At 41.5% G+C, this 13,328-nt stretch overlaps 1 protein-coding gene across 1 annotated transcript in view; it reads right to left on the reverse strand.

Moving 5' to 3' along the window:
* Window positions 1-249: 249 nt before the first annotated feature.
* The window catches only part of LOC124282415 (SKI family transcriptional corepressor 1 homolog-B-like), a 39,260-nt gene continuing 26,181 nt past the window's right edge, over window positions 250-13,328 (reverse strand). The window contains exons 3-8 of the mRNA XM_046718404.1: window positions 8,621-8,666; window positions 5,512-5,580; window positions 3,307-3,381; window positions 2,661-2,735; window positions 1,324-1,389; window positions 250-1,123 (exon numbers count right to left, since the gene is read on the reverse strand). Of these exons, the coding sequence (XP_046574360.1) occupies window positions 1,053-1,123; window positions 1,324-1,389; window positions 2,661-2,735; window positions 3,307-3,381; window positions 5,512-5,580; window positions 8,621-8,666 (402 nt within the window). The 3' untranslated portion in view covers window positions 250-1,052. The remainder of the gene's footprint in view (window positions 1,124-1,323; window positions 1,390-2,660; window positions 2,736-3,306; window positions 3,382-5,511; window positions 5,581-8,620; window positions 8,667-13,328) is intronic.

The raw sequence follows: 13,328 nt of genomic DNA on the forward strand, positions 1-13,328 counted from the left end.
TGCGCGAACCTATTTCACTGCGCACATGCTATGAGCGCAGCCCAGCTGTTGAAACCCGTTTTCCCCAGAAAAGTCTGGGGAAATTTAGTGAAACGTTTGAACTCCGATTTCGCGCGTTTTTTTTCATCGCGTTATTTTTCAACTTTATAAGTTGAATTTGCATTTTTTGACGATTTGTTTCGGTAAGTCCATACCGAAAGGTATCAGAATCTGCAAAGTTGTGTTTTACGTTGCATGTGACCTTTAACATATTATCATGAAGCCACTTGTTCGTGACCGAGGTATCATGTTGACAATTCGTGCTATGATACAATTGTTACAACTTTGCGCTGTTCTTGTCGGGTCATGTCCCAGGCAGTTAGTTATTTCATTGTCATGGAAATGCTGCAAGTAACGGCTGAACGGGATGACATGACATTGCTGAAGTAGAAGTCTTATTGCTGCCATGACATGTCTCCAGGAACTGAGTTTTCTTGTTGTCATGGCATTGCTGAAAGTAACGGTTGTTCCTGAAGCCGGCACATGTTTGCCAGTAACCATTGTTCTTTTCTTACAAATAACGGTTGTTCAATTCTTGTCATACAAACATGAATTGCACTTGAACATCACATCTTGACACTGTTACAAGAAAGGAAAGTTTATGGTACTATATTGTTCCAAGAAGGAGATTGTTGTCGTTGTCATGACATTGTTCCAAGTAAGGTGTATTCTTTCTGCTGTACCATTTTACATCATCGAACATGACAATAGCCTAAGTACCAAAAAGGCCTTGCTGTCTAACAAATGTTCCAAGCAAGGTGTGCTCTTGGTGCTGTACCATTTTACATCACCTTTACACCGAAACCTGACAATACCACAAGTATTTAAAGGCCCTGTTGCCTAGCCAAAGTTGAAGTGAGGAGTTTCTTCCTGCCTAGCCAAAGTTGAAGTTTGGAGTTTCCTCGTTGACATGACCTCAGTAAGGAGTGTCCTTGTGATCACCGACATGCAAGTTATTGCTGTCATGCATGAAGTATTTACAGCCATGATCGAAGCATCCTGTCTGAAGTGCTCTATTTACAGGATGGGAGAAGAACGGATTCTGGCATGTGTCGTGACAGCCGCTGGAGAAGTTGGCGAGTCTCTGAAAACAGGAATCAATAATGTACTGGGGAAGTTGAAAGTGAATGAACTGATTGTGCCATGGGATATTGGGAACTATTGCCTGACCCCCCATCCCAGATACATATATAATACGGCACCGTTGGCTAACATGATTGAGAACCGGATTAATCGATGACATTCAGTACTCCGAGAATACATCGGCTGTTAATGGTGGTGTACCTTTCAGTTTTTCTTCCAGAGCCCCCTTGGCGGTCCTCTCCTGTTCGATCTCCGACCACAGGTTCTCTACAAGGGAGCGGAACAGTAAAGTATTAGCTTACAGCATCTCAACAGTTGTATTATTGTGTACATCAGACAAGATTAACGCAAACATCATTTGAAACAGTTACACCTCTTGTAAATGAGCGCTTTCACCGGGGTGCTTCTCAATCGAATTTTCTTTGATCCGAGAATTCGTTAATAATCTGGATGAAGACACTTCGCCTGAGTTAGTGGGTGAGTGGATGGGTGAGTGAGTGCATGGGTTGGTGAGTGAGAGAGTTGTGGCATTGGCTGAGTGAGCGAGCGAGCCAGATTAAGGTGGAACAAGTCTTACACGTTTATCACCCGTCTAGATCCGGGTTAGAATTGATCTTCAGTAACCCATGCTTGTCGTACGAGGCGTCTAACGGGATCGGGTGGTCAGGCTCGCTGACTTGGTTGACATCGTATCCCAACTGCGTACATTGATACTCATGCTGTTGATCACTGGATTGTCTGGTCCAGACTCGATTATTTACAGACAGCCGCCATATAACTGGAATATTGCTGGGTGCGGCGTAAAACTAAACTCACTCACTCACTCACTTAGACGTTTATCACTCTGAAGCTGACAAACCTGGAAACATAATCGGGCTTAACCGGGATTCGAACCTATAAACACCGGTCCCTGGCGAGCCTTAAGCCCACTACTCGAATCACCTAAAACGACTGTGCCACCGGTGTCCCCACTTAACGTAACAGTGTTAAAATATGCAATGTAAATCATGGAATTAAATTTGTAAGACGATGGTGTGATGTCGTGTTCCCAGTACTTGATCTTACACATGATACAGTCTCCAAACATGAACTTTACACACTTATACCTAGGTCAACAGATCTTTACACATTGGCTGTGCATTCTCAACTCCTTTTTATTACATCATGGACAGGACCGCTGTGGCTCCTGATGTGTAGAGGACAAGTGGGACGAACTGGATGAATGAGTTTGGGAGGTTTAACACCGCTCCAGACAGTGTCATATAACGGCGAGCATAATGTAGATGCCATTCTTGAGGCAAGGGGCGAACTTCTACCAATTCTGTGAAAACTACGGAGAAAGGTGTAAAAACAAGTCCATACCGTAGACGTGAACCATTGGAGGAAGCCCACCTTAAATGTCAGTTGTGCATTACGATAAGTTTGCAAATGGATTACGTGACAGTGTTGACACATTTCTAGCATACAAACAGATACTTCGGCATCTCGACCTGGACCCTAGTCTACTAAGTTATCGTGTCACTTTAACTATGTCTAACCTTTGATCGAGCAGAACTGCCTGGCAAATTCCTCTCTCAGTTCCAGTTCCTTCAGGGCTCTGAGCCGCAGCATGTCTACAAAATACGAATGAGTGAGTGAGTTTAATTTTACGCCGCACTCGGGATGCTCTTTCTCCGGCATGACCTAGTGGACCAAGGCGTCGGGTTCGAATCCGAATTGTCAATGTGTGATTTGCAGTTGGTTTGGTTGGTCTGTTGTTTAACACCACTCTCAGCAATATTCCAGCTATATGGCGGCGGTCTGTAAATAATCGTGTCTGGACCAGACAATCCAGTGATCAACAGCCTGAGCAGCGATCTGCGCAATTGGGAACCGATGACATGTGTCAACCAAGTCAGCGAGCCTGACCACCCGATCCCGTTAGTCGCCTCTTACACAAAAAATGAATGAATTATATTTAACGCCGCTTTGAATATCAAGTATATCATGGCGTGTTTGCTAAATGTGGAATTGGAATGAGTGAGTGAATTTAGTTTTACGACGCTTTTAGCAATATTCCTGCAATATCATGGCGGGCCTTGGGAAATCAGATTCTGTTAAAAAAACGTTACGTTGGTGGGCGTTTAAGGGTAAAATATAATTCAACTTAACTCAGTTATCACTGAAGATGGTTTTCAAACTCACTCTGAATCTTTTTGTGATCTTTCTCAGCAACTCTCCGCTGAGTCATCGCCTTTGAAACGGCGTTCCGCAGAGAATCTGTGATAATAAAATAGAAACGGCTTGGTGTTTATTACTGATATTTTGAAAACGCATTTAGAATTAATGAATAGAAAAATGAATATGTGGCATTTGATTTTTCAGAGATCCATGTGCGCATATTTTATGAGTGCCTGTTAATGGTAGTTTTGCGTGTACAGTACAACAGCCCAGAGCTTGACACAGTTGTGAAATACACAATGCCATTTAGAAAGTGGTCAAATGTAACACGTTATATTTGGGATTACACTTTCTTAGTTAAGTACAAATTCTAGCACTTTTGTTAGGTTGAGTCCCCTACAGGATTCGAACCCTCATCCTAGTCAGGAACCTAATCGCCAGCACACAAAGTCAGCCGTCTAACCCGCTCAGCTACCGCGACTTCCACAAAATGGAAGTCAGACAACTGGTAGTCTAGACTGCGGACTTTGTGTACCCCTCTTATAAATGTAAATTGGCACGGGTCCCACGGCCGAAAGCTATGAACGCACAATGCCATTTAGAAAGTGGTCAAATGTAATACATATTATATTTGGGATTACATTTTCTCAGTAAAGTATAGAGTTGGTTGCCTGGAAATTTAGAAACTCTTTCGTTGTTAATTGTTAGTACGAATTAAGCGGTTGACTGAGATGTGTGTACATCGTATTATTTCACAGTATTTCTCTTGTATCACGGTGTGTCAGTATGTGGGAGGACAGCCTTAGCTGCACAGGTCATAGATTGTTTCCACTATTGTGAAACCCAAGATCAATCTATAGGGTGCTGGGAAACAAATGATTACATTGTAGGTTCCTGAAACACCTAAGGGAGCCAACTCTGCACAAGGAAGCAACGCTGTTATGGCGATGACAAACCTAGGATCATAATTACGAAGAATTCAGGAGTCGAGCCAAAGATAAGCCGGTCCCAGCGAAACAGAACGGAAAACATTAATATAACACATGAATGTATTCTGGAAAAGGTTGTCTTCTCTTGAAAATATAACCACATGAGTTGGGATTGACATAATAGGTTCGAGACATCGTTATCTTCGAGAAAAGTCAGTTCAACACAGAAAATAATTTATTTCTAACCAAGAATTGGTGAGCTAAGTTCAACGCCGTTTTTCATGATTCCAGAAATAGCATGGTGGAGAAACCAGAAATTGGCTTCAAACCTATACGCAATCGATGAAACCCCGTCCTTAAGAATATCCCAACCGCCCTTTAAGTGTTTAGCGCAGTTAAGGAAACGTATCCTAAACACGTACAATATTGTGAATCCCAGTACACTGACATTTAAGGTGTAAGTTTACAGATCTCTATTGATGGATGAGGCCAATATTCCATCCCGTGGTGTTACATAGACAAGCTATTAATACCTGCTGCGTACTTCTAGTTCAGCTGGGGACTTTCACACATACAATGTTCGTTCCAAACAGACAAATATTTAAGTGCCAGGATCAAGCCTTGGACATATAACCTATAGTGTTTTGACGTGTCCATTTCGACGTATATTATTTATAAGTGGATCTTCGCAAGGTATCTGAGTCTCTGTGTTAGCTTATTTAAATGTAGGAAACAAATAACGTAGTGTCGTAGAACAAGGCTACGTGTGGGTTTAAGCACACTAAGTTGTATTTGAAATCGAACGCGCAGCATAAGGTTTCAAATGTGTAATTTAGCGCTGCTAAATCGACAGGGAAACAAGCACTCAATTGAACACGTTGGGAGTTCCCACCTCAGATACTTTCCAACAAATCTAAACTTCCTCTCTGATATGAATTAACGTCAAATAATCTGCTTGAAAAATCTCAGGTAGTTATTGTGATTTGAAACATCTAATTTAGAAATACGACCTGAGCAGTTTCCACTTCATGGTTTGTTTGGTTCTTGTTTTACGCCGCACTCAGCAATATTCCAGCTATACGGCAGCGGTCTGTAAATAATCGACCGGAGAGTCCAGTGATCAACAGCATGAGCATCGATCTACGCAATTGGGATACGATGACATGTGTCAACCAAGTCAGCGAGCCTGACCACCCGATCCCGTTAGTTGCTTCTTATGACAAGCATAAGATGCTGAAGACCAATTCTAACCCGGACCTTCAGGGGTTTTATACATTAGCATACACCAGGGAGGTATCACCTATTGGCATCAGCTGGAGGTGCTCTGTGTCCAGGCCCCCATCCAAGTCAACTTCAGCAGCTGCCATGTCTGAAAAAAAAGCAAAGTGTTGATAATGTGCCCACATAATGCCATGTCTATATCAATATATTTTAGACAAGCTGATTGTTTTTGTTATTAAATTAGAATCTTAAACGACATCAGTGTGCAGTGTATGTCCGTGTTTGACTGTGATTAAAAATGAGTGAGTATGGTTTTACGCTGCTTTTAGCAATATTCCAGCAATATCACGGCGGAGGTATTGAACATGAATCAAACAATAAAATGATTATTAAATGTTGATGCGTGTGATACGGGTATTTATAACCTTAAGTTATCAATGATTCGGTGACTGTTATCAACCAAGTAACTTTTGAATAACGATTGCAATGTTTAAGTGGAATTTAATTTTTGAGTGTATACATTCTTTAGCCCGGCGATGATACATAATGAATTCCCTTCACCCTATTCCGTATTTTGTTGTCAGGATTAACGAATTTCCGGATTACGGATTTGTAGGTTCCAAAATATTGTCCCTTATATTACATCATGTCGAAGTTCCCGAACGTATTTATTTGGAAAGTGTATTCTCGCAAATACAAACATAGGTTTCCCGTAAATAATTCATTATCTACTTCCTATCATATGGATACTTTGTCTCTGCCAAATAATTCGTACAAATTAAAAGTGCTATATTTGAGAAGTTTTCATTTCAAGAGATCAAAGATTTATAGCTGTCTCTAAAGTTAATTATTCATGGCTTTGAAAGTAAAGCTGTTTTGTTCAACATTATCGTGATCTCAGACCTGACAAGTTTCGCTCATTTATAAACCCATTATCTTTAACTCGAGAACAGAGATCAACTCCAAGCTCTTTACAATAGTCCGTTCACGAACCTCTGCTGACTCACGAAGCGCCGAATAGTCTTTCCTGAAAGAACTGTTTTTGTTTGTATGTTTGAAAATCACGTTTTATTTTAAGTATGATGTAATGTTGAAGTTTGTGTTGTTTTGTTTGTTTTATTGTTTATTGCAATATTCCAGCTATATGACGGCAGTCTGTAAATAATCGAGTCTGAACCAGACTATCCCGTGATTGACATTATGAGCATCGATCTACGCAATTAGGACACGATGACATGCATCGCCTGACCACCGGATTCTGTTAGCTACCTCCTGGTGGGGTCTGGACGGGACTTGGGGTTTTACTAGGGGAGAGGAGGGTAAGGTTGGGGAATGGTTAGGTGGGTTGGTAGCATTTGGTCACTAATGGTTGTCATATTATTTTAATGCCCCACTCCATGCCATTTTATTATTAAATGTCAATTTTTACACGACTCTCCCCAAGTATGTGGACTGTTATTTTCTTATATCGACAAAATACCAGAAATACCAAATCACCCACAAAACTTTTTCCTTATTCACTGTCGTGGCATTCCCACCGACAAGATGGTACTCGGTGTGAGGGGTCCAGTGTAATATCCTTGTAATGACTGCGTCCATACTGGTGGATGCTATGATAAATGGTGGTTGTCGCGCGATCGGAGCATCCCCTCTCAAGGGAGATAACCCAGAGACGGGGGTCGACTTCGTTATTGCACGCTTGATGCCGCAGGCGTTTCATAGGAAAATAGGTCATAGTTGCATTTACATATATATTTGAAATAATATAGAATAACGGTAGATATGGGTTTTCACATACACACAGGAATCCCCTAGATGATTCCTCGGGATGCTCTTTCTCCAGCATGACCTAGTGGACCAAGGCGTCGGGTTCGAATCCGAATTGTCAATGTGTGATTCGTAGTTGGATTGGTATGTTTTGTTGTTAACACCACTCTCAGCAATATTTCAGCTATATGGAGGCGGTCTCTAAATAATCGAGTCTGGGCCAGACAATCCAGTGATCATCAGCATGAGCATCGATCTACACAATTGGGATACGATGACATGTGTCAACCAAGTCAGCGAGCCTGACCACCGGATCCTGTTAGTCGCCTCATACAAGCATGGGGCACTGAAGACCAATTCTAACCCGGATCTTCACGGGTCGTGTGATTTGTAGTAAACACAGCAATAGGCTGACACACCTGTGATATACTGTTCAATACGGGAAGAACAAATCCAACTCATTCACATCCATTAGACACGTTATTTTATCTGGGGCTAATACGGGCCCAAGTCTCCAGAGTAACTAGGCTCGTTCTCTCGCACAATGGTTTATTTTGTTCTGGCATCATGGCCAAATGTTATTTGATAATTATTCCAGGAATAATCGCCAAATGACATCTGTTGGAACGTTAATGTGTGATGCCGTGTTTGCTTCATGCGCCTTGGGATTTGCGGAACTGTGAAAGTGTTCTCCTAATCCGATTATGGTGTACGACATGCAACGGTTCCTGGGAAAATTCACGCGCTCGGAGTGTTAGTTACATTACTGGGTGTCACTGTCTGGAAACAGCAAACACTGCTACAAGTCGGTTAATCCGTGAAGCCGACATTAGAGTTTAGTTGGTTGGTTTGGTTGGTTTGTTGTTTTACGCCGCACTCAGCAATATTCCAGCTATATAGCGGCGGTCTGTAAATAATCGTGTTTGAACCAGACAGTCCAGTGATCATCAGCATGAGCATGGATCTACGCAATTGGGAACCGATGACATGTCAACCAAGTCAGCGAGCCTGACCGCCCGATCCCGTTAGTCGCCTCTTACGACAAGCATGGGTTACTGAAGACCAATTCTAACCCGGATCTTCACGGAAGAGGTGCAGTTAGAAAGACAAGTGTGATGAAAAACCATCTTCTGTAACACATTTTTCCTTAGTTATAAATTCTACAGACGTTTAGCCATACTTCTGTACTGTAACGTTTGACAAATGCAAAACTTGAAAGTGACAATGACGAATATGGTGTCCGACAACATTCATGACTATGTAGTTGAAAGGTTTTTCTTAAATAAATTTGGTGACAACATTCCTTATACTTGATACTTTACAAATCGTGGCTACATGAGTTATAGGTTTCTGAGTTACCAGAATCCGGATTAATGGGGGTTCAGTGTAATCGATAAAAGATTTATGGTAGAAATACACACTCGTTACATCCTCCTCCGTCGGTTCTTTAGATTTTGCCTCCTCCTCCTGAAACAAAACATGGCTTAGTTTTACGCATCGGAATGTACCAAGTATATAACAATACTTGAAGTAAAGATACCAAGTAGGGACAACGGAAAACTTGACAAAGGTAAGCTATAAGATATAGTAAATCTATGTGTGTATATGTTAGTGAGTGAGTGGATGAGTGGGTGGGTGGTTTTGAGTGAGTGAGTGGGTGAGTGGGTGGGTGGGTGGTTTTGAGGAGTGAGTGAGTGAGTGAGGAGTGAGTGGGTGGGTGGGTGGTTTTGAGTGAGTGAGTGGATGGGTGTGTGGGTGGGTTTGAGTGGAGTGAGTGATTGAGTGGGTGGGTGGGTGGTTTTGAGTGAGTGAGCGGGTGGATGGGTTTGATTGAGTGCTTGAATGAGTGAAGGCGAGTAAGTGGGTGGGTGGGTGGGTTTGAGTGAGTTATTGAGTGGGTGGGTGGGTGGGTTTGAGTGAGTTATTGAGTGAGTGGGTGGGTGGGTGGTTGGGTTTGATTGATTGATTGATTGATTGGGTGGGTGGTGAGTGAGTGGTTGGGTGAGTGAGTGAGTGAGTATGCATTATAAACGTGGTTAGGCGAAGTTCTTTAAATATATGTAACTGTGTGTGTATCGTTTTATGCAATACTCATAAAATACATAGAAACTAAAGATGTACCACGTATACATGTACCATATATGCTTCACACGTTTTATTTCAAGACCTTGATGCATATAAATATAGACCTCGGACTTTGACGTGACGAATGCCATATAGAGGAACAATTGGATTTATCATCCAAAACTGTGTTCCACAGGAGATATCGCTTGTGTGAGATCAAACGATATCTCCTAGGAGATATCGTTTTGACAGTAGATTTTGTACAATGCCCTGACAATGCTATGACGTCATGTACTTGATGACGTCACAATGCTATGACATCGTTGCACTGCAAGTCTAATGGCAGTACCATGTTCAGAGATGTACATTTTTCATTGAAAATTAATGAAGAGTGATTTTGGATGATAAATAGAATCTCACCCTCGTGTCTTCTGATATCAAATATATCAACACTCGTTGATAAAGTAAAATATCCTCGGCAAGCCTCGGATATTTGTAACTTTATCAACTCGTGTTGATATAATTGATATCAGAAGACACTGAGTAATTCTCTATTTATCAGAATACCATAAACAGTAACCCGTTTATAACAAATAGGGGGATATAACGAGCTGTTCTTTGGAGCCTCGGCGTTTTGCTGGACATTTTAGTCGAAATGCGTATAACGAACTACTGTTATAACGAACTAAATTCAGTGATCTCTTCGAATTCATCATAAGCGTAGTTACCTGTAGTTGACCCATACATTGCATACATCAATCCGATACATCACATGGATATGCCACGCATACCATGTCGCTGTACCAGAGGTATGATGAATGCCACACGCAAGGTATCAAAATTCATGTATTTTTGTTTGTTTGTTTGTCGTTTAAGGCCTCACTGAGCAATATTCCAGCTACATGGCGGCGGTCTGTAAATATTCGAATCTGGACCAAGCAATCTAGTGATCAACATCATGAGCATCGCCCTATGTAATTCGGATACAACATACAGTGGTCCCATGTATTTTTACATGCCTACCTACCATACTGTTAAAGCGTTATGGGGGGCAGGAACAAATTCCCTGGCTAAGCATTCCGCTGGTCCCACGCGGTGACACACTGACCGTTAGACCAGCGGTCAGTCATATTTTCACATGCCTGCCATGGTTTCTTCTGTGGCAATCTTGCATGAGAATAACCTCAAATGCCTAACAACATATGCAGAGTAAATCCACCAACGGTGATAATGCTACCGTTACACAGAAAATGCCCAAACAGGCATTTAACGATCGCTGTTAGAACAATGTTACCACTGTGTACAAGTTTGGACTGACAAAGACCGGGTTTCCTCATTAATGTGATGTACTGATATTACAAAGCGCACTAATGAGATGGTTTAGACAAGGCCGTGAGGACCGGACCGGGGACAGGAGTCAAGTCGGAAATGTCCCTGGAGGTTCTTTATCTTGGAGGAACATCCCTCATACTGCTGAACCGGTAATACGGTGTAGTGGGTAGCTGAGCGGTTAAAGCGTTCGCTCGTCAGCCGTAAACTCGGGGTCGAATCTATGCAGATGGTTCATATTTCCTCTACCACATGGGTACAATGTGTGAAGCTCATTTCTGGTGTCCCCCGCCGTGATATTGCTGGAATATTGCTAAAAGCGGCGTAAAACTAAACTCACTCACTCCCTCACTCATATTTCCTCTCTTTAGCATCTATCACCTGGGATCACAATGTATTATGATACCCGTCTTTTGTATGACATGTGCAAAGAAGCTAAATGGTCAATGTAGAATCTGTATTGGCAATATGATTTTATATTGGTATCACTTCAGTCGAACTATGTATATCTTGACATAATCTGCAGGGCCAAAAAAACTTGGATTTGACCAAGAATTGTTTATATCAAAATGTAACTAAGCTGAAAACAGGTCCTGAAACACAGCAAACGTAAGGTCCAAATCAAAACAATGATGCTCGCATCAAATAAATACACGCTTTTGGTTTGTATTAAACCATTAAACATAACAATCTTTAAACATAACAGCCTTTAATGATAAGAACCTTTAATCATAACAACCATTAAACACGGATGTATACTTTCTTTTTTCCGTCAGCGTATATTGATTTTCAACATATTTCGGTTTGGTTTCATTCTGTATGACAAACACATTGGTGTCACCTTATATTAAAATTAACAATTTATTTATTAGTTACCTCTTTGACATTTCCGCTAAACTATATCAGTCAGCTAGGAAGAATTTATGTTATTTATCTTTTATCATCAGTTTAAAATTCCTGCGAATAATATGGGTCATGTGACATGGGACGAATTGTTCGGATGTAACGGTATGTCACATTGCACTTTAATACGGCGTAAATCAATTTGAAATGTCAACCAAGCTCCTGAGACATGAGGACCTTTTGATTAATGGACAGGTTGCATTATGGAATAGGCAGCGGAATGATACCAACACTGAGACTGGACACCGAGGTTATGGAATCCTATACGGAACATTGTCGCGTCGCTTTGTCGCATCGCTTTGTCGCATCGCATTGTCAAGTTGTCAAAAATATGCAAAACGTTGTCACATTGCCGCGTTGAGGCTATGTCGAGTTTTCACTACTATTTAAATTTACACCAAATGATGTCAAAGCAACAAGGTGAAAATATGTCGTATTTAATGAGTAATGTGCGGCAACGCAACATCGTGATAGACGACATATCGGGGAGGTGCATTTATTTCGATTATTTCTTACATATGGTGACGTTTAAGTCAATTTATCAAAGCGTGCACAAAAATGGTTATATCTCCTTTCCAAACACAAGTGCTCTTTTCTACATCTATTCAACTGATAGGAATGCCAAAGGCAATATGGATTGTTTTTCTCCACTGGAAAACCTATTTTAGAAATTATTCCATATATCTTTATTGCTTAAATCGACGGTATCCTTTAGAAAGTAAAAATTAAGTGCTAAATACATGAGACACGTGAAGATCCGTGTTAGAATTGGTCTTCAGTAACCAATGCTTGTCGTAAGAGGCGACTAACGGGATCGGGTGGTCAGGCTCGCTGATTTGAATGACACGTCATCGTATCCCAATTACGTAGACCGATGCTCTTGCTGATGATCACTGGATTGTCTGTTCCAGACTGGATTATTTACAGACCGCCGCCATATAACTGGAATATTGCTGAGTGCGGCGTTAAACAACAGTCAACCAATCTAAGTATATGAACATGACGTTTTCATTGTGAGAAGACAAACTATTGCTATGGGTACTAGAATTGTTTAGAATAATTGGAGTTCACAAACACAGGACAAACACTGAAAAAGATTGTAACCAGTTATTCGCAACGTAGTTTAGTTCACTTACGACACAATTTGACAACGCGACAATGTCCCTTATAGGTTTCCATAGAAGGTACAGCGATCACCCGACGACTGTGGATTATTTTACAAGGTAAAACCTCAGTAATCCGACAGGTGAATGTCTTCAACTCCATCAGAACAGCGGCAATGTATCGTTACGGGATCCTGTGAATAGTTTTACTATTTTGTTTGGTACCTGGGTATTCCGTTCATAGCTTGTAACAGTATGCTTCAGTAGGTGCAATGAGATTTAACGGAATTATGGTTCCCGGACTATAGAGATCCTCGGTGTTGCTGCGACCACCTCAGTTAGAATATATGTAATAATTCAGTCTTATTGAGAGTATTTTCCGTACGCTTCTCTCAGCTGCAAATCATTTGCGGTACGCCAAGGGGGTAATTGTTCATACATAGCTTCTCATGTTCTGGGGGCGGTGGGGTAGCCTAATGGTTAAAGCGTTGGCTCGTCACGCCGAGGACCCGGGTTCGAATCCCCACATGGGTACAATGTGTGAAGCCCATTTCTGGTGTCCCCCGCCGTGATGTTGCTGGAATATTGCTAAAAGCGGCGTAAAACCAAAACTCAGTCAGTCAGTCAGTCTCATGTTCTGTGCTTGATTCAGTTTGTAATAACTACTTATCTGCATCAGGCGATACACTGCTTTTGCATTGACCACACATACATGGTCAGTGAGTGAAAT

Source organism: Haliotis rubra, unplaced genomic scaffold (genome assembly GCF_003918875.1).
Source record: "Haliotis rubra isolate DU_JTF1 unplaced genomic scaffold, ASM391887v1 Scf3, whole genome shotgun sequence".
Lineage (NCBI taxonomy): Eukaryota > Metazoa > Mollusca > Gastropoda > Lepetellida > Haliotidae > Haliotis > Haliotis rubra.